This window comes from Talpa europaea, assembly GCF_964194135.1.
Source record: "Talpa europaea genome assembly, chromosome: X".
Taxonomy (NCBI): Eukaryota; Metazoa; Chordata; class Mammalia; order Eulipotyphla; family Talpidae; genus Talpa; species Talpa europaea.
In genome coordinates, this window is record NC_140081.1 from 23,474,554 (window position 1) to 23,500,220 (window position 25,667).

The following is a 25,667-nucleotide window of genomic DNA, read 5'->3' on the forward strand; positions in this document are numbered from 1 at the left end:
TCTCAGCTGGTTTTCTTTCTAGGAACTAGATGAACACACTTCCATCCTCCAACTTAATACATTTCTTTCTTAGTCACTGCCATGTCAAGTGTATTATGTGATATATTTATTCTCAGGGTATTGAAGACACAATATTGGCCTTTCTTCTACAAATCATTGAGTAAAGATCTAGAAATTGCTCACCTATGCATCTTATCTGAATAAATTGAACACAGTGCTATCAGCATTATGGATCTAGAATGATATGCCAAGTGGAAAATGTTGACATTCTTAGGCAATGATACCATTCCACTCCTTATGAACTCCCAATTTGGCAGGAAAGATTGGAACAACTAAATAATTTCAAGACAATATGGCATTGTGATCGAAAGATGTTCTGTGTGTTATGGGAAAACTAAAGAGACTTTTGTACTTTCAGAGGATTTCAGGAAGCTTCATGGAGTGGGCCTCTAAGCGATTTGAAGGGATGAGGAGGAATTGGCCAGGTGAAGAAAATTAAGACCATTCTAGACAGAGAAAATAGAAAGTGCAAAGGAAAAGAGGCATAAAGCAATCTTGCCTGCACTGGAGAGCAGCTCAGGGTTGTAGAGCATAAATATTGAAATGTGGTGTGCAAGAGACAAAATGCAGAGCTAAGTTGAAACAAGATGTAGATGGATTTGTTTCCCTTGATAAGTTCCTAACTATAAACAACGTGGGTACAAGAGTTTAGCAAATCTGAACTAAGTACAGACTAAGTGCTTGCTCCACTTAGCTACCGAAAGCTCAGTTCTATTAAACATTTGCTTTCCTTGGTGTCTGTAGAAGACATGACTTTCTTACTCCTAACTTCTAGTCTACCCATGGTTTTCCATGGCTGCTGTCCTCTCTTCCCAGAGAGGGAGCTGCCAGACATTATTTAAAAAGAAGACATGGAATTTTGTATTTTACTGTGATAGTAAAAGACCAAAACAGTATCTGAATGAAAGTCTACCTGTTCTTAGCATCTCTTTCATCATAACTAGTCAGTCCTTTCTTCCCTCTTAGTGACTGTCTCCTCCATTTTAGAAGCATCCTTTTAAAGGAAACAGATGCTTTAAGGAAACCCTAGATATTTTAAACCACCCGTCAAATTAGCTTTTGTTTTAGCAAATCAAATTATAGAGACTCATTATAGAATTAACAGTGAGATCCACTGAACCAAATTTCAGTGAGTGCCCACCACATTGTCCTGTCTCCAGGGAAGAAAGGGAAGGAAAGTACATGTGATTAAGCAACAGAAAGCCTGGGCCTTCAGGGAAAATTGCAGCCGGAGAAACTGTCTGAAGAATTCCTGCTGCTGCTTCATTTCTATACTTCCTTAATTCTGCATTCAGGAGCCCCTGTGATGGTTCTCCTGTGCCTACATATAACGCACACGTGCATGCACAGACACACACACGTGCACACATAATACACATGCACCCAATATATGAAATGAAGTTCATTCCCTTGTGATATGTTGACTTCTTCAAAGAGTTTGGTCTATATTATTTTTTCTTTTTTTAATTTTTAATTTTTTATTATTTTTAAATTTTTTACATCATTGTTCATTTTTAAACAATATTAGCTTCCCCCCACCCCCTCAGGTTGAGTCCCCATAGAATTTCCTTCCCCAAGGCACCATCACCACAGTCCCCTGTGCTCCTCCCTCCCTCCCTCTGATCCCTCTCCCACCTCCTCCCCTGCAGGAGGTCTCTGATTTATAATGGTCCGTTTTTGCTTTGTTGTGTTTTGTACTGTTGTTATTTTTTTTACACTGATGTCTTATTTGGTTCCCCTATATTCCTGCTATAAGTGAAACCATCTGATATTTTTCTTTTTCCTTCTGAGTATGTGCCACATCTTCTTGATCCAGTCTTCTATTTCCGGGCATTTGGATTGTTTCCAGGTTTTACCTATTGTAAATAGTGCTGCAGTAAACATAGGGGTACAGGTGCTCTTTTGAATCAATGTTTTTGTGTCCTTTGGTTAGACCCCTAGTAGTGGAATTGCCGGATCATATGTTAGCTCCATTTCTAGTAGACTGAGGAACCTCCACACAGCTTTCCACAGTGGTTGGACCAGTTTGCACTCCCACCAGCAGTGTAGGAGAGTTCCTTTTTCACCACATCCTCGCCAACATTTGTTGTTGCTTGTTTTTTTGATATGTGCCATTCCTACTGGTGTAAGGTGATATCTCAGTGTGGTTTTGATTTGCATTTCCCTGATTATAAAGGATGTTGAACATTTTTTCATATGCCTGTTGGCCATTTGCATTTCCTCTTTGGAGAAATATCTTTTAAGTTCTTCTGCCCATTTCTTGACTGGGTTGTTTATTTTGTTTTTGTTGAGTCACGTGAGTTCTTTGATCAGTCCTTTACCCAGGTCCCTGTGTTTGTGTTCCTGTGCACATGGGCACACACAGTGTTCGACAAACTATTTCTGCAAAAGTACACACAATTGATATTTTGGGTTTTATGGACCACATGGTCTCAGTCTCAACTACTCAGCTCTGTTAGTGGAACATGAATGCAGTCATGGACAACACTTAAATGAGTGGGCATGGCCAAATTACAATAAAACATTATGGGACTGGAATTTGAATTCCATGTTTTCACACATCATAACATTTTATTCTTCTGAATTTTTTGATCAACCACTTAAAAATTCAGCAAACACTATTAGTTCACAGGCTGTATAAAAGCAGGTGGTGGGTCCATTTTGATCCACAGGCCATAGTTTACTGATCCCTGGTATGACAGATTCCCTCCCTGACACAGAAAATGTCCTTCCCCTTTATCACCATCTGAGCCAGGAGAACAGCTCAGCGATTTTGATGTGAGCACGGTGCTGAGTGAGGAAAATGAGGGGCAGTGAGGAAAATGAGGAGTCGTCTATGAGGAGCAGACAGTGTGGGCGGAGAAATGTCTGAGATCAATGAACTTAATCCACAGTTCATCTGGGTGTTGTCTGCATTGCTTTCATTTTGGAATTGCTGGAGGCCTGGTCCAGGGGTAGTGGTGGGTTAAAACATGCTGATGCCTAGATCCCATTCTCAGAGAGTCTGGTAGCATTAGTGTTGGGTATATTCTGGGCATGGGATTTTTTTAAATTGCCCCAGATATTTCTGATACGCAGCCAAGTGCAAGGGCCACCATCTCATACAAGACTGTTGACAAGGACATAGCATTGGGGGAATCACAAAAGACCAGAAGGGTGAGCTATATTCAACTTTCCCCTTTTATTTCTCATTTTTAACATCTCTACCCTATTGAACAGGCTTAGTTAACTTTCTCTCTTCCCTCACTTGTCTTTCTTACATAGTCATTTGTAAATCTGAAATAACTCCAAGGCAGAAAAGTTCATAAACTGCACAAAGAATATTCTACATTGTCTTTGTTGTGCTGCTCACTAGCCTCATTGCCCCAGGGTTAGTCCCTCTCAAGTGAATATTGCCTTTTGGTTCTTTAGGGCAGCACCTGTGTGACCAGGCAGGGCCACACTCAACATTGTCAGCCTAGCCCGGCAAAGTTGGATCCTGGGAAAGTCTTTCCTGACTGCAACTCCTGGGAGACTATTAGGTAAACCAGAAAGACAACTCCTTAAATTACAGTCTCTGCTCCTTTACCTTGGCTCCTTAATCTAGAAATGTATACATCTAGGAAGCCATTATCAAAGTTTGTGCCAGTAGGAATTAGAGGTAACAAAATGGAAGGATTTTTAAGTATGTTTCATAAAATGACTCTTTCCTACCCTAGGAGTTGTGTCTTTCAGATAACCCAGATTATCTAAGCTCCCCAGTATCCTATCCCCACACTTTGGGCTCTATTAGAATGAGATCAGTGTATCTCTTTCTTGTCAGTTTCCCCATAAGTCCAATGTACCTGGAAGGTTCATTGGCACTGATTTCTAATATTTCTAGTTTTGTAAATAATTTCTAAATTAACATTGGTTTACAATACTGCATATGATTCAGAAATATAGGATCCTACCTGTTCAGATGTATGTTGCCACATCACAGTGTAGGGACAGGAAGAGACAGAGCAGGATATCTATGATTTGAGCAGACGGGGTAAAGGAGGAGAGTTCTGGAGCCTTCAGTGGCTTTTGCAGGCCTTTACTGGGATTTATCAGGTACACAGCAGGCAGGGGTGCCAAGGGGGGAGGGGGCACCAGCAAGTCTTCACTCTGCCTAGTGTTCTCTCGTGGTCTCTGCTTCTCTTTCACTCATCTCTCTTTCGCTCCTTTTGCTCTGCTCTTTCCGTGACATCACCCTTATAAGCCCAGTCTCTCAGCCCAGGTGTATCTACCTACACATGCCCACACCCCACTCCATGTGCCCGCCATCAGGCATGCATTCATGACCACAGGGTTCCATCATCAATCCTAATGGTGGGAGGGCAGAAAAGCCTGATGCTTTTTTTTACCTTACCCTACAACAGCCTCCACCAAGGCACCCATAGTCCTTCACTCTTTGCTCCCCTCAGTTTTACTGAACTTTGTAGGGTTGGTTTTGGTTTGATTTTGCCTTACTCTTTGTTTTCTCTATATTACACCTATGATCAAAAATTTGTTATTTGTCTTTCTCCTTCTGGCATATTTCACTTATTTAAATACCAGCAACATGATATCTAAATCAAAAATAACTGTCCTAATTCAAATTTCAACTTTTCTAATTTAGACTTGAAGCTTTTCTCTTATTTGTGGCAAAGATACATTTTTACCATTTTATGTCATATTTTTAAAAAAGATTTATTTATGCGTACAAGAGCTGGGGTACAGGCCAGAGGTGGGGGGTGAGAGGATTCACCAGAGACAGAGTGGGGAGCAGAACAGGCATAATGACCGAAGTACACTGCTGAGGGGAGCAGCAGGCGAGTCAGGAGAGGTCTGCTGCATCATGTGGGTTGTTCCCTGGCTGGCCAGGGATCAAACTCGTGCTGCGGCTTCAGAGGTTACATCTTAACTGGTTGCACCACCAGGGAGGCCCTTATGTCATGTTTTTATGTCATATTTTATATAACATCTAAAAGGGTCTGCCTCATTAGACTAAATCTGATCAACTGAAACAGCCAACTGTGAGGAAAATATTTTGAGAGAAGCTCACAGTAAATGCCAAGCACAAATGTGAAAAGTGTCTGGCATTTTTGATATAATACTTCTGGCAACAATTCCTTCCAGCAGCTGTCTTACAATCACAGGAACTTTTTCCTTATAACAGGTTAGCCTCTTAATGTCATCTCCACAATGAATCCACTTCTGCCAAAGCTTCTACATAAACAGGACTTTGGGTTCTAGCAAGTTGAATCAATGTTGGGGACTTTTTCAAAACTTCTAGTTCTGGGAGACCCTTTCAGTATAGACACAAGAAGAAAAATCCATAAATTCCTTTAAATTGTAACTGATTGGCTCCTTTTTATTATTTTTTTTTAAGGAGAGTTTGCCTAAAACAGTAGGGAGAGAGATGTGTGTACTGTGTTCTAAAGCAGAGAACTTACAGTCAGAGCACAGCATCACTCAGTAGGTCTCTAAGCTCCCTTCTTTGTAGGACTAAGGAGATGAACAGAATCACCTAGAAAGACATCAATATGGTTAACTCTTGTCAAATGTGGGAATGTAGCTCCTGAAATAGGAGGGCTTAAAAAAACACCAATGAACATGGGATTTCAAAATGAATCAAGTTGTTCCATCACAAAATTTTATTTTGTTGTCAGAATGAAAAGACACAGTCCTGAATCCCTCCTGAGAAGAGTCCAATGGTACAATAATGTATTCAGTGTCCTCATTAGAAAGAACCCAGACACTGTTTCTGTGTAGTATTAAAGAATACTATTCTGAAAATTTTCATAGTTCTCTTAAATCCAAGATATGAACTCCTAGCTGTGTGATCTTTTGATTATCTTCTTAATAGCTTATTCTACCAATGTTGAACTCATCCATTTTCCTTAATCATAACTGAATGGAGTTTAATCAGTTTTAGCAAACGTGAAAGTCAGTCAAGCTCATTTACCAAATGTCATTGTTTTTATACCACATTTATTAAATATAGACCATGATCCAGACACTAAAACAATACAAAGAAAAAATATATGACTTTTGATTACTATGTACTGAGTGCCTCCTCTGACCAAGGCACTCTGAAGGTGCTGGCGATATGGTAAATACATTATAAGGCCATCCCCAGGGAGCTCATAGTTAAAAGAGACACCAAGGTCCTTGTATGTTGATCAGTTAGGGACTGATCAAGACATTGTGTAATCAAGGGCTATATAATTTGGCGAAGACTGTAAGCCAATATGAACTGAGTAAAACAAAAGTTCACAAAGCCTGTTATTGACAGGAAAGGCTGGATGAGGGAGGCTGAACTTTATCTGGGCCTTGAAGGATGGGGAAAATTTGAACAGGCAGCATCAGCAATAGGGCGTATTAGGTGGGAAAAGTGTGAACAAAAATACAAGCATGAGCTTGGTGAGAGTAAAGCTTAAAGGCCAAGACCCTGAAGTCAAACAACTGGGTAGAACCTAGCAAGCCCCTGAAGGTGCTTGAGGAGGAGGGTGACAGTATGGCCACCGCGTGGCTCTTCGTGTGGCCTGCAGGTTGCCTCATTTCCTTATGACCTCTTCCCTGACTGTGTCTTGGGTTGCTGCTTTGCTTCCATGTTAAAGTCAGAGTATTCTCTCATTTAGGGGGAGCACGGGTTCATCAGATCTCAATGAGCAGGAACCTGGGACACCAAAGAGCTGCCGCAGCAATGGTATCACTGCAGTCACTCAGAAGTCACCGGCTCCCAGCTCACGCAGTATGACCTCAGGCAGCAGTAGAGTGAGTACACAAATCTGAACGGATGCACAGCTCCAGGACTTGGCCTTGTGTCTGTGGCAGGGGGGGTTGCAGCCCTGTAACTCGAGGTGTGTTATTTGTGCTGCTTAATGGTAGGTGCTGCTTTATCAGCCCTGACCGTCCCACACCCCGAGCTCTTGGTAGGAAGTCTAAAGCAAGGAGGAAGGGAAAGGATGGGGGTTCAGAGGTGGCATTTGTATGATGGTTGGTTATGTGGCTTATATGATTTCTTTTCTTTTAAAAGATTAATTTTCTTATGCATGCAAGAGCTGGGGTACAGGCCAGAGATATGGGGGATGGTGGTGAGAGGATTCGCCAGAGACAGAGTGGATTACAGAACAGGCAGATCGACTGAAATACACTGCTGAGGGAAGCAGCGGGCGAGACAGGAGAGATCTGGGGCGCCATGTGGGTCACCTCCCTGACCGGGGATCGAACTTATGCTTCCGAGGTTGCCTGTAGCTTCATAGTGCTGTGCTCAACCCCTTTCAACACCAGGGAGGCCCTATGGCTATATGACTTAAACCAGATAGTCTTTAGAAGTGTCTCATTTTGAGCTTCCATGTAACTTCTTAGATTTTAGATTTTTCCAAACTGATTTATGTCAAGAAAGGTAGTATCTTGAGATCTTTTTATACTTTTCGTTTCTATGCTCTATTAAAATAAGGGATCAACACACAATGAACTTGTATCATGCAGTTCATTTTATATACAATGGAAGTCATTCTCTTGAATGAATGAGCATCTACTAGATTTTTTTTTAGGTAAGAGTCACCAAACATATTAAGCAAGAAACATAACATCTATATTTAAGAAATCTTTGTAGATGAACTATAATTCTTTGACTCAGTCAACATTTAATGAAAGCCTCCTGTATGCCAGACCCTGGTTAAGCAAAGACTTAAAGGAAGCAAAAGAATTAGCCATATAGGAGTCTGGCTCAAGGTGTTCCTCTAGGCAGGACAACGTTAATACACAGCAGGTACCTGCAGGGAAGACTGTTTCAGTTCCTCATGCTACTTTCCACCTTGAATGGTGAGTGCCCTTGCTCAACCAGTATCTAAAATATTTTTTACATGTGCAGATATTTTAATTTGTTTATTCAGGTAACATTGCTTTACAACAGTATATAAGTTTCAGTTGTGCATCAGTGGAAGTCAGCCTGTATATGCACTCTAATAAATGCCCCTGGAGAAACACCAGTCCACAGACCAGGAGCTTGCCTGGTATGTTCAAGGAAGAGCAAGTGGGCCAGAGTGGCTGTTGTGAGTGTACAGAGAGAGGATTACTAGGGAATGAGTTCAGACAGTTGAATTGGATCTCTTGTAAATGCTGATAAGGGCCTTGCCATGCACCAATATTTCATTCCAGAAATGGCATAACCAACCATGTTTTGATCACCCAATATGGTAGATGGAAAAAGTGGCATATCTTCTGTTAAATGGGGTAAAAGAGGTAATGGGGGTTTGGAGACAGAGGGTGTTGCCAGGGCAAACATGGAACCAGAGTGCTAAGCCTGAATGGCCAGATTCTTGTACATGGTTTGTGCACGTACCTTTACCATCTTGTTTAGTTACCATACATTAGAACACTCATTAATTTTGTGAATGGAAAAATTTTTTGAACACTTTTTGTGCTAATTAATAAAACTTTCTATGTAGATTTTTGACAGTAATTGTTGATAGTAAGTTTTAATAGTTGTATGGACTCTGACGAGGGTCTTCCAAACTCTGCTAATGGCTGATACACATCAGTGTGTTTATATTCAAGTACATTTCTATGGAAGGATTTTAAAGTTAGGGAAAGTCCTTTGGTATAATGCTTGTTTTCATTTTACTTTGTGAGAAGGAACGTGCCTTTGACAATTCCATGGATTTGGCTGCTGCTGAAAGCATCTCTGAGGACTTCACAAAGAGCCATCGCAGAAATACTTCTGGCACACCCTCTATAGCAGTGTCCAGGGCCTCCCTCTCCTCAGGTAGGTATTTACAACATGACTATTCTGTCATAGAATATGAATAAATTAAATGGAGTTGACTGCTATGTATAACAGTAAAATGGTTGTTTCATGCCTTAGAAAACAGTCACCCATTCTTTGACCACCCACAGTGTTGGACCCATGCCATAAAGACTGCTTGAATGTAGACACAAGTGATGCCTTAAGCCTCTTGCATTCATGCAAAACCCATTTATTAAATGTCTACTCTTGGCAGCCATCACTCTCAAGTTTCAGAGTTATACCAAATGCTGAGAGTGGAGTATAGGAAATGTCATTTGTTCATTCAATATGAAAGCTCAAGTACACCAAGACTGCAAGGAAATGGTAGCTCAGTTGATATGGGTGATGAAAGTTCCCTGTATCTAGACAGTGTTATCATTTCATGGTTGAAATAAGGAGTTATTTGCAAGCAGCATTAAGGTGTTAACAGTGATCCCTTGCATTTGTATGGTACTTTCAGGTATATCATGACTTGATCATTACAGCAACTCTTGTAACCCACAAAGCCATTTTATTACCTATGCTGAAGGAAACTCTTCAGAGAAATCTGCAGAAAAAGTTATTATAATTATGATGTTTATGTGCCATGCATAGAATTAAAATCATGACAAGATCCTCAACATGGCAAAAGTGACCTGCTATCTAATGAATTGTATTTGCATGAAGCTTAAGGCCGGATTTTGAGTTAGGGAGTCCCCTAGCCAAGTAGCTCCCAAAGGATTCTCTAAATGTTTGTGGTTATTGTTGCTTTTTGTTCAGAATTAGAAAACCAGTTCACCTATTAAACGAAATTTTTAAACTAGCCTGAAGGTCAATGTCAGACTACTTTTATTTGCATGAAGTTTGCATAACTCCTGTTTATTGAGCACTTACTGTGTGTGAGGCACTATGCTAAGTGCTTCTACATGTTTTCATTTACCATTTCATACTTAAGTACTTGGCTGCTCTTTTCAGTCTTTCTCATTTATAAACAGCCATATCTCAGTGGGGCTTTGACATAGATCTGTCTTGGCAAGCTCTGAGTCGTGCTTTATTCTTTAACTTACAGTTTTAAAAGGAGGAGATTCTGTTGGTAAAAAATGCTTGGCTACCTAAAGAAAACTTTCTCTCGGTTTACCTATAGGCCACTCCCTTTTTGTGTAAAAGGAACAGCCTGTGTCATTTAGTTGCATTTTATGACAAATATGAAAACACAGTGAATTTTCTAAAACATTTAAAACATTTAAATCAAGAATGGTTAATGTTTATTTTTTTTCTGAGAGTTTTTTGAAGTCTCTAAACAAAGCAGAGCCTTAAACAGCTTAAAAATGAGCATTTTATAGTAGAGCATTTAACCTCCTATGATCGAAAGAGACATAGGTGCATTTGGTAATTCAGTCCAAGAAAATTCAAAATAATATAGGAAAATGGATTTACGTTAGCATGAACAGTATGAAATTACTGACTCTGACTATTGCTTTTATGATACTATGTCTTATGTCTAGATAGAAGTAGAATGAAGATGAAACATTTATAATGAAAAATGAAGCCTTCTAACAAAACACGCTGATTCATATCTTTCTTTTTCTCTTCCTTTCTTCTAGACCGGAGTCGATCTGAGCTAGATTTGAGTGGGTCATTTACAGAAGACTTAGAGGATACTGTCAGCATAAGAAGCAAGTCTGTCTCTGGGACTTTGGACAAAGATTTGGTAAGAGGGATGCATAAGAATAAGAGTCTGATAATAATAACTAAGGCTGCAATCTTTTCTCAGCCTGTCCATTTTCAAATGATGATGAGTTGAGAGTAAAGTAAGAATGGATAATCATCTCTCCCTGTTAGCTTTTACCATCCACATACAAAACAACTAAATAATGATTTGGAAAAGTCAATAAGTTTTCAGGTTAATGAGTGAAGATTATCTCTAAGTAAACCTCTATTGTGGATTTCAATTCTTGGATAAAAGCAGATCACTTAATTTAAACCTGGAAAACAAGGGGTCTCAACATATCCTAAGCCAGACATTTCTAGATTTATTTGACTACATATTCTGTATGAATATTTTTACATCTCAGGTATTCCTAATAAGCTGTCTTCTTACTTGATACTAAATTATGTGAAAATTAATGTTTAAGTAAACTCATTTATAAAATGAGAAGGTTGAATTAGATTATTGTTATGTCTCCTTCCAGTTCTAATATTCTGATATTATGATTTCTGTAATTGCCATAATGCAATTTGAATTCCTTGCAAGAAAGATATAACACAAAAGTTAAATGACATTAATATAATTTTTCCAAAGCAAGCTGGGAAACTTATTGTTCTAAAATACAATGTTATTTATTATCATATAAAAAAACTGGAAAAGTATTCTGTGATTCACCACAAGAAGAGAGAGTAATACATTCAAATGGTTTCAAAGGTTACTTGTATTCAGCCTTTAAAAAACATCTGAAAGCTTCAAAATCATAGTATCACCATTATTACCTTAATATTCAAAGTGGATTTATCACAGGTCTACAAAGATATTTTAAAATAAACTTTTATTTTAGAATAGTCTTACATTTATGGAAAATTGATAAATCAGAATTCCCATATACCCTGTACCCATTTTCCACTATTGACATCCTATATTTGTCATATTTGTCACAATTAATGAATTGATATTGATATAATCAGCTAAAGTCCATACTTTATTCACATGTCCTTAGTTTTTACTTACTGCCCCTTTTATGTTCCAGGATTCCATCCAAAATGCTGCATTATTTTTTCATTTTCACTTAGACTCCTCTTGGCTATCACATATCCTCAGACTTTCCAATATTTTCAGTTATCTTAATAGTTTTAAGGTGTGCTAGTCATGTATTTTGTAGACTTTTCCCTTAATTTGGACTTGTCTGATGTTTTTTTCATTATGTGTTTGGGGGAGGGAGACCACCTTGGCCAAGTGCAATTCTCACCACATACCAAGGGTGCACACTGTCCACGTGGCTGGTCACTGTTGACATTGACGTTGATCACCTAACTGAGGTAGTGTTTGTCAGGTTGACCCACTGTAAAGTTACTCCTTTCCCCCTTTTCTGACCTGTACTCTTAGAAGGCTGTCACCTTGTTCAGCACACACTGACAGAGTGGGGCATTAAGCTCCATTCCTTGAAGATGGAATATCCATGCAAATTATTTGGAATTATTTTGCATTGGAGATTTTTCTCTTCTCGCCCATTTATATGGCATTTAGTCATGTATTTATAGTGGTCTGTACTGCTGTTTATTTTAGTTTGAGTTATAATTCAAAACTATTTTGTTATTCAAATGTATCCAGCCTGAGTCATTTGGAAATCTTTCAGTTGACTCCTGGTTCCCTTTGACAGACTCTTACCATTGTGGGTTGGGGTTTTTGTTGTTGTTATTGCTAGTTTTATTTTGATTACTTTCTTCCATGAGTGAGAAAAAAAGGCAAATGGAACAATGAAAAAATAAGCAAGTTTTGAGCAAGTACTTGACAAAACAGATGATTTAATTGGCCAATGTCCAGGACGAAAAAAAAAAAGTGCTCAACTTAGTTCTTAGTAATAAGAGAAATGAAAATGAAAATCATGAAGATTTGGAGTGCCTTCTGGATTCACAAAGATGAAAAATTATATGAAAACAAACTGTTGTGAGGCAAGGATATAGAGCACAGGGAACTATCAGACATGGCTCATTAGATTAAATTGGTACAACTACTGAAAGTTTGACATTCTCTTAAGAATACTATAGATAAGGGGCCTCCCCTGGTGGTGCAGCTGTTGAGCGCTGGGTTGCGAGGCTGCCCGCAGCCTCTGCAGCGCCAGTTTGATCCCCGGCCACTGGCGAGGGTCCCACAAAAAGAATACTATAGATAAGCATGTGGATATATGATGCTTTATGTCTCATCAGTTCTCACTGGTGTATGCTCAAAGGGACACTTGTGTTTCTGTGTGCCAAGGGACATTTTAAAAAATATTTTTAGCAGCTTTGTTCATAATAGAACAAATCTGGAAACAACCCAAAGATTTAGCAAAAGATGCAAGGATAAGTAAAGCGTGGGGTATCACACAACAGAACACTAAATCAAAATGAGCAGACTGCACATGCAACAGTTTGGGTGAATCTTTAGACTATGGTACTGAGAAGAAGAGGCAAAACCCAAAGGAATCTAGAACAGTTCATTCCATTTGCATAAAGTTCAAAAACAGACAAGGCAAAAATCATCTTGTTTAGGGATATATGGGGAGGTGGTAAAACAAAGATGTGATTACCATAAAAGTTAAGATATTTCCAGGGTGGGAGGAAGAGCTTGTGATAGGGACAGGAGAAGGGGGGCTTCTGCTTGATAATTTCCTATTGTTAATATACTGTATATTTAGGTTATGTGTACTTTTATAGAAAAAAGATTTTTAAAGCAAAAGCACCCCAGTAGATATATAAACTCAATTAAACTACAGCTAAAAGAGATTCTTATTTATGACTACTTTAATTTGTGTATTATGTAATTTTTCACACAAGTGGGAAGAAATGTATAAAATGGAATTTATACAGCAGGATGCAAAACATTAGTTTAACGTTGAGTGAGAGGAGGACCAGGGAAGAGATAAAGCAATAAAAAAAGGTATCCATAATTTTAAAAAGCAATGTATCTAATCCACATATGTACATGTGTGTATATATGTATGTATGTGATATAGTATATATGTATCACATATGTACTATCAGAAATTACTGATTTTGTTCATTAATCTGTTAGTGGGAGAACTAAGTTTAATTTGTATTTGTATGGCTTGAAATATTTTACTATAAAAAGGTGTCACTGAAATAACCAGGAAACCAGGTTTTTGTTAGGAGGGAAAAAAATGCAGGAGGCGAAAAGTAGAATTTGAGATTGTGGACAACAATAGCATCTGAAACAATTTATTCTATTGGAGAGATTTTCGAGATATATTTTCCCCATCTTGACAGTTAATATCACACACACAGTCCCTTGGTGATGGGTGTTGTGCAGTAACATACCTCTGAAGAGGTGTGATCCTATACCTCTGAATCATATACAGTGGTGTAAAACCTATGTTACCCTAAAAAAAATTAATTTAAATATGTTGTCCACAGTGAATCACCTTTGAGATCAGGGAGGGAGAAATTGAACACCTCGCTCTGTCTGATTCCAAAGTTCATGTTCTTTCCATAAAGGAAGCACTGGGAAGGAGACCCTATTCCTCTTTTGGCATAGTTCAAACTGAATGGAGGACAAAAAAGAACTAAACTAGATATTTTTACCTCAATTTTCATGTATTTAAAAAAGTGATTTTATAGTGAAAGAACTTTCTAGGAAAGAAAGAAACCAAACCACTGATTTTTTTTCTTCCATCTTAGGACTTCTTGGAAGAGACTGAAGAAGGCATCAATAACTTAGTGTCCACCCGGTTTTCTGCAAACACTTACAATTTAGCAAGTGGCCTGTCAACCGTATGTAGTTTTCTAACATGTGCTAGAAATTCTTGGCTTCTCTTGTTGATTTTCTGTACTTTTCCAAAGGAGATGTGAATGTCTTTGAGAAAATATGTGATAGTGAGTTAGAAGTTATTATGGGTTCCTGTTTGTCGTTTGCCAACAGAGTACACTTTGGTCTATTTGTACGGGCATTTATTTATTTTTTTAATTTATTTTTAAAGATTTATTTATTTATGAACTGGGGTACAGGCCACAGGTGTGGGGGGTGAGAGGATTCACCAGAGACAGAGTGGGGAACAGAACAGGCAGATTGTCTGAAATACAATGCTGAGGGGAGCAGCGGGTGAGACAGGAGAAGTCTGCTGCACCATGTGGGTAACTCCCTGGCTGGGGATTGAACTTGTGCTGCAGAGGCTGCAGATAGCTTCCCAGTGCTGAGACTTAGCCACTTGCCCCACCAGGGAGGCCCCCGGTATGGGCATTTATTAAAACTTCTGATTCCTTTTCTTTCCTTTCATGTTCCTTGCCTGGTTTAAAACCTCTTCACTTCTTTATTCAGGCTCACGTGAGATCAGGTCCTTAAAAAAATGTTGTTGGGCTCAACCTTGTTTTATTATATCACTGATGAGAAAAACAATTAGAGCCCACATTAAGGAAATGACATTGTTGGAAGACCTGGCTTCATTATACATTACATTTAAAGTTGCAGTTTCCAAGAACCTGCCTATGTTTAGTGAAGACTCACTGAAAGTTGTCTGGATGGCTTTTGACAAATTTCCCAACTACCATTCTCTAAACTCCCCAACCATCCTCCCGTCCTCCACACCGCCATTCACTTTCCTAACACTCTTGCTCAGTCAAGTTCTTCTCCTACTCAGACACCATCCATAGTTTCCCACCACCTACAGAATCAAGTCCCTTCTTAGAGCAGTGTTCAAGGCTTCCTTGAGAGGAAGGCTTTAGGCCCTGAGTGCTTGTGCCCGCCTATGTGCCTCTAAGTCTTTTTTCTTTTCTTTCTTTTTTTGTTTTTGTTTTTGTTTTTGCTTCTCTGATTTCTGTCTGTGGCTCTGATACCCTTTCTCCTTTTGACCTTTGGGCAACTTCCTTAAAGAATTCTCAAGCAGGCTCTGACAGGAAGTGGACCTACCTAAATGTGCCTGACGCTGACTCCGACACTGTGAGTTTTCATTCTTTCCTCTTCTTTCTTGCCAACCATACTTCACAAAGTACATGATATGGGAAACAGGATGAGGTGGGCAATTTTTCCAGAATTCATCTTTTCTTGTGTATAATTAACCAGGGGTTCTCTTTTAAAGGATAAGTAAGGTTATTGGACTCCAACTATTCCAAAGAAAAAATATTCATTAAACATTAGACTCTGTATGCCAGTCAAAAGACACATGGTCCTAAGTATTTAATGATACCAAGATACCTTTAGAATAAATATCTGTATTTTCAATCACAACATTAACTTCGTTAAGTGCATAAAATATGGTTAGTAATAAAAATGCCCTAACTGCCTTAATTTCTCCCAGGCATCAGCATTTGTAGATTCTTACATTTTCTTCTAAACATAAGGGCTTCCTGTTTAGGGACAACCCTCTCTGAAGATGTGGCTACAGAAAGACATGTAGACACAAGGTCATAATATAGGGAGGCAGTGAGAAGTGGTGGGAGGTGCTCAGATTAAAAGTCTGGAGAGTGTATCTTAGCACTGCCAGTAATTTCAATGAGCCACTGTTTTTTCATGTAACACAAGGGGGTTTTGGGCTTAATCTATTAGTTCCCGAAGCTCAAAGTATGGTCCATGGACCAGCAACACCACATCACCTGAATGAAATACTCTAGAAGTTAGTTCACAGAAACCCTTGTGTCTCCGTGTTTCTTAGACCAAAAGTAACACCTGGGTGGCCCATTTATCAATAGATCAGAAAAGCTTAATGAGCACGGGTCCATGTAAGTACTGGTTGCATCCTAACTTCTTAGTAGCCATTTGAAAAAAAAAAATAATGCACATAAGCTGAAAGAAAAATAGTATTTCTATTCTGTTGTTAAATAGCCTTTTTTACTATTCACTATTTTACCATTGGAATGCATGCCTGCAGGACACTGCATGAATTGCCAAACCTGGTATCTGATTGGTATCACCACTTTCATTTCCTTTTTCACATTGATTCTTGTGCAATACTTGCTTTTGGTCACAGCAAGTGCTGAAACTCAGTTTCACAATGATAGGACGTCATTGAAAAGAGTAAAGTGTGATGCAGTGTTGACACTGAACTAGTATAGTAGTTTGCATGGTGATCTGGTAGGTCTCACTGTGTTTCCCTTGATTTTTAAACTACCCTTTGGTACCCTCTGGGAGTCTGCTATGATGCTCTGGGATGCTTCGACACAGCTTAGGAATCGTGGGCCTAGAGTTGGTCAGAAAAGCCAAATCTTAGATCCCACCTAAGACTGAGTATATCAGAATCTTCATTTTAACAAGATCACCAGGTGATTTATATGCAATCAAAGTTTGGGAAACAGTGCTCAAAGCGACCTGTTCTGTGTGAAAATTCTGTTGTTTTAGGAATAAGATAGACGAATAGATCACTTGCTAGCTCTCTTTAATTATGCTCTCCAAATTATGGAATTCTTGGTTTGCACTTCCCTTTGACTGAAGCTTAGAAGAGATACTGGCCACATTACTACATTCTGTTCTCAATGTCTTTGTTGAGCAATTGGTGTAATATAATGACTTTTGGGTGCATGTGTGTACACACATATATACATACACGTGTATATATTGTATATATACATATATGTGATATTTATATAAACAAAGAGAGATTACATGTCATACCTTTTCGTGTGTGTGTGTGTATGTGTGTGTGGTGTGTACACACATATACATAGTCTACACTCTTCGTACTCACCATGATCCTTACTTCTCAGCTGCTCACAGACAGGGCTTTTGAAACTATTGGGTCAATAATATCAGCCTTCCGGGTGGTCTTTTGTGACAGTCATGTTGCTAAGATACAGATGTTGTGCTTCTGGCACTAAAGGATAATTTTATTACATTTAATTTAAACTATGTCTCATGTCATTAGTGTCTTATCAGAAACTTCATTTGTCCCGACAGATTGGGACTTTTTTCATTTTGTATTTTGTTTATTGGTTAGTGTGTGTGTTTGTGGTTTAGTGTTTTATTTTGTGAGTTGCTGTTTCACAGAGGTTTACAAAACTGACCACACAGCTGCTCAGGGAAATCTTAGCAGCTATGGGTGTTTGCTGTCTCTTGTTAAAGCTGCAGGCCTGGCTCCCCAGAGACAAATGGAGGAGTTAGAGAAGCTTGTGGTTCTTGCTCGCACAGACTTTGAGATGAGCTTTCCTTTGTCCTGATCAGTGCAGTCTAGACATTGAGGTACATTGACCTTGAGTCTACTGGTGAATAAAGAAGAAAGCAAGCTACACAGATGGGAACAGGAGGTGGGATTGCAAATCCCTCAGTGACCTAGTATTCATTAGCAAAGGATTAACAAAGGCTGTTCACTAACCCAAAAAGGCCATGCTTCCCCTCTCAGCAACTTTCCTGCCTTCTTACTAATTGTCCTTGACCTTGTTGTTGTCTCTCAGGATGGGATTTTTATACCTCCCCAGGACAACAAGCAAAACAAATGATTTTTGCTTTCTTCACTCACCATAGATGTCCCTGCTTTTTATAAAGAGCTGGAATTGTAATCAAATGAAAGTGTGGGTTCTGTAAAGAGATTATTAGACTAACACTCCACCTCTTTCCATCTTGTTTATTCCAGACCAGCCTTAACAGCATGATGAGTGTTTACAGCGAAACAGGAGACTATGGCAATGTGAAGGTCAGTGGCGAGATCCTTCTGCACATCAGCTACTGCTACAAAACTGGTGGACTCTACATTTTTGTCAAGAATTGCAGAAATCTCGCCATAGGTGATGAAAAGAAACAGAGAACAGATGCGTAAGCATGTGGCACATTCCTCAGACTATTTCAATCACTGCATTCTTTGTCAGTATGTGTGTTTCTTTTTAGAAAAGTCTTAGCAATCCTCTTGATTCCAAGCCTGTTCAAGGTTGATTTTCATGGTCCTCCTTTGCCACATTTCTAAATATTCTCTGACATGCACGTGTAATGGTTTGTCCACCACTGTGTGATTTTTATTTATTTTTTAAAAGATTTATTTATTTATGCATATAAGAGCTGGGGTACAGGCCAGAGATGCAGGGGGTGGTGGTGGTGTGAGAGGATTCACCAGAGACAGAGTGGGGAACAGAACAGGCAGACTGACTGAAATACACTGCTGAGGGGAGCAACGGGTGAGACAGGAGAGGTCTGCGCCATGTGGGTTGCTCCCTGGTGGGCCGGGGATCGAACTCATGCTGCAGAGGTTGTAGATTGCTTCATAGTGTGGTGCTTAACCCCATGCGCCACCAGGGAGGCCCCACTGTGTGATTTTTAAACAGCTATTACTCAACATGATTCAGGACTGACATATTTGTAGTTTATACAGAGGCAGCTCTTTGAGATAAAAAGTGGACACATTGGCCCATCCCGGGAGGTATAAGAGTATCCTGTTAATTTTTGTTCTGGGAAACCCTCCAGAAAAAAAAAAAAGCACCAAGCTGTTTGCCCAACTGAATAATTCAAAAAAGGCAGCGGTGGGACTCAGAGGTCCAGGGAGCCGTCTGGGAGGGCAGGGATGGACCGTGGCCTCTTGGAAGGGAGGCCTTGGGGTGGATGTTTTGGGATCCCCAAGGCCAGTATCAGGCTCAGTGATTCACTAGGAGGATTCACGGGACTTCGCATGTCATTCTTTTCAGCCACAGGAAAAGGCAAATGCAACAAAGTCCCGGAGAATCCAGACACAGCTTCCCAGTGTCCTTCCCCAGTGGAGTCACACGGCATGTGTTTCAGTCTCCCAGCAGCTAGCTGTGACGACACTTGCTCACCTAGAGACTCCGCTGGTCATCTAATCAAATTCCCATCTGCAAGAAGGAAAATATGTGTTAGGTATAAGCCATGTTGTTTTTTTAAATAGTTTAGTGATAGTGAGCCACATACATCGCTCTGAGAATGATGGAAGTCCTCCCAAAATCCAGGTTACCAGATGCCAGCTGATGCCTATAAGCAGGCATTTGTAGGTAGAGCTGTCTCGGGCCTGCTGTGATACCCCTTTTCCACATAATGAATGATATAGATTCAAAAAATTCAGTGACGTTCTCTCCAGATGTCCTTAGACAAATGAATTAATTCTGAGTGCAGATGGGCACCTAACTCCTCAGCTAAATATCAACATGAGGCGGTGTGAGCTGTTAATTTAGCCCTTGAACCACCACAGGCTCTTGTCCCATGAAGCCGTCAAAAAAAGAATTGGCAGATCAGGAAAAAGACTAATCAATACAAAGTAAAAATCAAAATCAACAAGCAACTATAAACCACAGACACACTGGGGGGGGTAGGGGCGGGGAAAGGAAGGACTAGAGTCAAAATAAGGGGGTGGTGTGCAATTGTATGGGGAATATAACCAAAATGAAAATGCATACATTGTGCAAAGATGAAAAAAGATGTAAGATTTATATAAAATAAAATATTTAAATAAAAAAGAAAGGAATTTGCAGACGTTTTAGATAAGTAAGCAGAGAGAAGCAAACTTTGTTCAAGGAGGTAAAGAAAAGTTTATTTAGAGGAAAAAGAACAAAGGCAAAGGCTCCAAGGCAGTGATGCCAAGGAGGGGCAGAAGACGCCGGATGGGCCTGTGTCCAGGGGATGTTTAAATATTTTTTCTCTTTTCTAAAATCTCGTCAGCTTTTGTGACTGGCTTTCTCAGTGGCTGTACTTCCCTGGGCAGCTGCGTCCAGCTTTACAGCTCTTGTCTTACCCTTTCTTTCACTGCCCTGTCCAAGGTCTCTTAAAATTTCCTCTCCTTATTAGCCTGAAAATGTACTGCCCTCATTAGCCCTCCTGGATTTCTTTGTCCTTATCTCAGAAGCTTTTTTTTTTTTTAACTCTCCCAAAGCCCCTGCCTGCACTGTCCCTGAAGCTGCCTAATTAACTCTAACTTGCCCTAAGACTCAAGAGGACTTCAGAATCACTGTGATCATCTCAACTAGCAGCGAAGGGGATCATCTAAAGCTCCAGTAGATGCATTCTGGGACTGTGGTAGTATCTTGTACATTTCAGTCTTGTGCATTTCTGGGTCTACCATGAGGCTCCTGCCTCAAAAGACTCCTGGGATAGCTCAAGGCAAGGTGTTGGGTAGAATTGCTATTGTGACTTCAGGTTGTTATTTTCTCTTTCTTCTTTTTCACCATTTTCCTTCATTTATCCATTATCACAAACTCTACTCATGAGGAGTCTTAACATCTAAATGGAGACGAATATAAGTCCATAATATTTTGTGAGTCCATTGAACATAATAATAGATTACATTTATTGAACAGTATATGTGAGCTCCTTGTATGTATCAACTAATTTAATTCTCACAATGCCACAAATTACTGTTATTCTCCCAGTTTTACATATGAAGAAACTAAGTCAGAGAGATCTCAAGTTCTTAAGTTCACCAAAACCAGGGAGACACAGAGTGATCCAAACCCAGTTGGCTTGAACCAGAACTCACAGTCTTTACCACTATCCTCCTTCTCTCTTAGGGAAGGTCTAAAATTACATGTTAAAGTGTCCTGTTATGTAGAGAACATTCTCATTGTTTCTCTTATGTTCATATAAAACTATGGTTTATTTCCTTTGCCCCTTTTACTCACTGAAGTCCTGAACATTTCTTGCAAGTTAGCTGTTTCCCAGTAATCACTTTTGACTTTTATCACCTACAGTTATGTCAAGTCATACCTTCTTCCTGACAAGTCTAGAAACAATAAGCGCAAGACCAAAATCAGAACAGGCACCAATCCAGAATTCAATGAAACACTGAAGGTAAATATTCTCTCTTCTCTCATAGAGTATCTCACATAGTATTCTTCTCAACCTCATTGGTTTAGAAGTAACTCCAGAGTCTTTTCATGCCAAGGCATGTGTATGTCTAGAAAAGCACAATTTGAGTAAATTAACATAATACCCTTGGCTTTCTTAACAATTTTTGGAGAAGAAAAATGTAAACCAATCTTAGTTTGTTTATTTCTTAGCTACTGCCAAAGTTCCACGTTAATTAGAGATGACCCAGCAAAATGACATCTGTGCTGACACATCTTGCCCAGAAATATGCTTCACCCTTGGAAAAACTGTTTTTTCTAGTTTCCCTTAAAAGAAGCGTGTCACAGTTTTGACACAAACTTAGCAGGTCAATTTGTACACATTCATTATTTTGTTAACACTGCTTAAATATGTTTTGTTTCTTGGTATGATTTCAGAACTTAGCTAAATTTAGGCATGTCGTTAATGAATGATAGAGATGCAGGGTTGGGCTTGAAAACTTGCAGAGAAGGTAGCCTAGATAGCATTTGACCCAGACTCCCCAACCCCAGAGAAATTACTTGTCCCCACGGGCTGCCATCCTAAGCCACCTGACCTGGTAAGGAATATCCAGAGATACTAGAATATAGACAGCATTGCCAGTTGTGGGGATGTTTTTGAAACATGTAGTCAGAAATGATGGAGAGTCTGCTGAAGCAAGAAATTGGTGAGGGTAGAAAATCATGAACCTGCATGCAGACAAAAGGAGCCAATGCCAGGACAGATGAAAATGAGAATGAATGAATACAGGCAGAGGGTGAATCCAGTGACCATAATAGGACAACAAAGATGAGCCCAAGTGGAACAGGTGAAATTGGTTACATGGCAAATTCAGAAAGCAGGGAGCCAAAGTTAATCATGCCAGGGACAGCAAAGACAAGCGCAGATGCAAATATAGATTCAGAAATCAGTCCATCCAAAGTGGTAGTTACACAGAAGAAGCAGGATGGTTAAGGATGTGTGCACAGTTTTGCCCTCATAACAGTCTGCTGGCAAAAGAAAAGGTAGCTATCCCTAAAGTAAAGAGATTTACTTTCTGCAAAATGTATGCATGTGTCTTTTCACCCCTGCAGTTAGGGTGGGCTTTATGAAGTTTGCTGTTTGCCTGTGGAGAGGAAGCTAATCTTCCTCTACCCTTCTAGGTCCTTCCTGTGGGAAAAGAATTAAGTTGACATAGGGAGATTAACAAAAGAAAAGACAGATTTAATTACATGATCCATAGAATATAGAACCTGTGATCTGTCAGCCAGGGATTTTATGTAGTTCTTAGAAAAGGGATAATAAAATGTGGGAGGAAAAGAAGATCAAAAAGAAACTTTGAAGTTTAGGAAAGGAATTTTCCTGGGGTTTATTGCATATGCAAAGAGACCATACAGACCCTAGTCTGAAGGATGCCTCTCTCTCACCACAAGGAGTACCACAGAGAAGAGTTATTTCCTGTTTTTAAGGAGATAATTTGGCAAAGCGTCATTCTTGGATTTTTGTTTCCAATTTCCTTCAGTTCAAAATAATCCGCCTGCCACTTTGACACATCCTGGGCAGCCTGTCCTAGGTCATGACATGAATTTGTCATTGTCAGTATTTTGGAGGTTCTAGTTTTGAATATAATTAGAGGAGTGGAGAATTGATCACTTAAAACTTGAGCTTAAAGAATAATTATTGAAAATAATGAGGCACGTGAAAAGCAGGTAAAGCTGGAGAGGGGGATAAGATTCATCACCTAACACTTTTTATAGCATCTGAAGGTTATTGACTCCCTGGATTAGTGTGTGTATGTCTCTCACTGCTAGGTCTGACACAGTGGGTTCATGGACTAGAACCTCACTGTTGCAGAACCCAAGAAATTATTTTCTTTGCATTTTGTTCATGTTACTAATGCATATGATCTGAAAGATGATGGAAGTGAATTTCAGCCTGTCCTGGAGCTGTACTGAGCCCTCTTTCTGGAAGGTGATGTTCAATTGTCATTTACAGTACACCATCAGCCATACCCAGCTGGAAACACGAACTCTGCAGCTCTCTGTCTGGCACTATGATCGATTTGGACGTAACAGCTTCCTTGGAGAGGTGGAGATTCCTTTCGACTCATGGAACTTTGAAAACCCAAGTGATGAGTGGTTTGTGCTTCAGCCCAAGGTAGGAAGTGCTTCTATATTAGTCAAATAGTTATACCACTAGACAAGTTATGAGCAAAATTGATGTCACATACCTAGAGAACCCTAAGACTACCAGTTGTCAAGTATACTCTGAAGGTTAGTACAGATAATTTTGAAATAAGTGCAAATTCATTCTTCTGGAATTACTTCAATGAAGAATGTATAATACAAGCCACATAGTCATATATATTATCAATTTGTTTTAACTAAAAATGCATTCACCATTTGAATAACCAAGAGAACATATCATATGAGCCTATAGAAAGAGAAAGTTTTCGTGTTCACGTAGATAAAACAAATCCATAGAGCAAGATCCATGCTAGAACATTCTCCACCATCAGACCAGAAGCAGGAATGGTCTTGCCTTGACTCACATGAGGCAGTGAGCAGTAGCTAAAGGGCCTGGTTTCCTACATCCCTTCTTAGAGATTCACACCCCAGGTCTTGAGAAATATTTAGAAAAAGAACTGCCAAGCTGGTTCTAGAAATTAAATGACAGCATAGTATGTTCTAAACTAGACCAATAGGTACCTTGGATTTACTCTGTGCATCTGGAATCTCTATACACTGGCAGTAATTTTTTAAACCCCAGGTGAGGTATTAAAAGGTCATATTTATGTAAGCAAAGACTGCTTTTTTTTAAACAGGGTTAAAAAGAACATGATGGTAAAGGCACTGGATTCAAATCAAACTTCATGACTTCACAACTGTATGACCTTGGGAAAATTACTTAAAACTTCTCATGCCTTGGTGTTCTCATTTGTGATATAAGTGGACATAGCTTGTAGAGATGCTGTGAGACTTGAATAAGCACTTTATGTGATGTGCATGAAGCTGTGTAAGGCACAGTGTCTATTTTCAGTAAATGCTAAGTAGTATTCATGTTATATCCGAGTCCTTATATTACAGTGGGCAGAAAGCTCATACTGCTTTAAAAAAAAAAGGAAATTATTGGTCAGTGGGTATCAAGCATGGCTTGATCCAGCTGCTCAAATCTTATCAAGCCCTGGAGTCTCTTGGTGTCTTTACTCCTCTATATTAGCTTCATTTTCAGACTTCACACATGCTGACCCTGCCTTGCTAGCTCCAGGTATGTTTTTCTTGGGCCCTGTAGCAGCTGCAAGCCTCTCATCATTGCATCATACTCCAAGAGAGTGAATACCTCCTCCTCCATCAGCCTAACCAGTGTCCTGGGCCTGGCTGTCCTAATTCTGATTGCAGTGTCTGCCCTGAGATGATCCCTTTGGCTGGTTTGAAATAATCAGCCTATACCCTGGTCCTGAAGACAGTATTGGCCCAAAGGAAATCAGGTACAGAGGTGCTAAAGGGAGTGGTGAGAAGATTCTATACAGCTGTATAGAAGATTCTATACAGCAAAGCAAACAAACAGAAAGCCCAATCATCATCAACAGCAGCGTTGTTCATTTTTCATGATAAATTTACAACAACCCCATGAGGTCAGTATCAGGATCCCCATTTTATGTGCAGACAGTGAGACTCAGCAGTTAAATGCAACTTTCTGGTGGGGTTTTATACCTGTTGCCCTCAAACTTGGTATAAATAACTCATGGAGGGCCTCCCTGGTGGCGCAGCAGTTGAGCGCTGTGTTGCGAAGCTGCCCACAACCTCTGCAGCACGGGTTCAATCCCCGGCCACGGGCGAGAGTCCCACATGGCGCGCAGACCTCTCCTGCCGCCCGCTGCTCCCCTCAGTAGTGTACTTCATCCATCTGCCTGTTCTACTCTCTGCTCTGGCTCTGGTGAATTCTCTCACCCTCCCACACTTCTGACTATACCCAGTGCTTGTATAAATAAATAAATAAATCTTTAAAAAAAAAAGAATTGAAAAAAATAACTCATGGAAACTTTTTAGGAGATGTCACTGAGCTCTGGGTACAATTGAAAATAAAATACAAAAATCCTTAAGCATAAAATAACTGCAAGTCCATGACTAACAGGTAACTACAGGTAAGGCCACAGCATCATAATGTTCCCCTGACATCAAGTATGGAAACCACTTGGCAGTGAGAGCACAGTCTCTTAGAATTGAATACAAAGCGTCGCTGTAAGGGAGAGCACTTGCTCTGACTCAGCATTCTCCTGTCAGTGCAAAACCTGATCCCCACACCATCTCCTGCTTCTTGAGTGACTCATCCTCAAGCAGAGCTGGACTCTGTGTGGTAGATTGTCAGCGAACTATGCAAGCATCTCTTCATGCTCAGACACTCAAAGCCATAGTCCCA

General features: G+C 39.8%; 1 protein-coding gene across 4 annotated transcripts in view; it reads left to right on the plus strand.

Annotated features, from left to right (window-relative positions):
* The window catches only part of SYTL5 (synaptotagmin like 5), a gene marked incomplete at both ends in the record, with an annotated part of 84,495 nt that overhangs the window by 46,916 nt on the left and 11,912 nt on the right, over positions 1 to 25,667 (plus strand). Inside the window, 8 exons of one of the 4 annotated variants that reach the window (XM_084259176.1) lie at positions 6,687 to 6,822; positions 8,689 to 8,818; positions 10,423 to 10,529; positions 14,207 to 14,299; positions 15,396 to 15,461; positions 18,085 to 18,263; positions 21,134 to 21,233; positions 23,244 to 23,405. In XM_084259176.1, coding sequence (XP_084115302.1) covers positions 6,687 to 6,822; positions 8,689 to 8,818; positions 10,423 to 10,529; positions 14,207 to 14,299; positions 15,396 to 15,461; positions 18,085 to 18,263; positions 21,134 to 21,233; positions 23,244 to 23,405 — 973 coding nt within the window. The remainder of the gene's footprint in view (positions 1 to 6,686; positions 6,823 to 8,688; positions 8,819 to 10,422; positions 10,530 to 14,206; positions 14,300 to 15,395; positions 15,462 to 18,084; positions 18,264 to 21,133; positions 21,234 to 23,243; positions 23,406 to 25,667) is intronic. The other 3 variants (XM_084259177.1, XM_084259178.1, XM_084259179.1) reach the window with 3 other exon arrangements.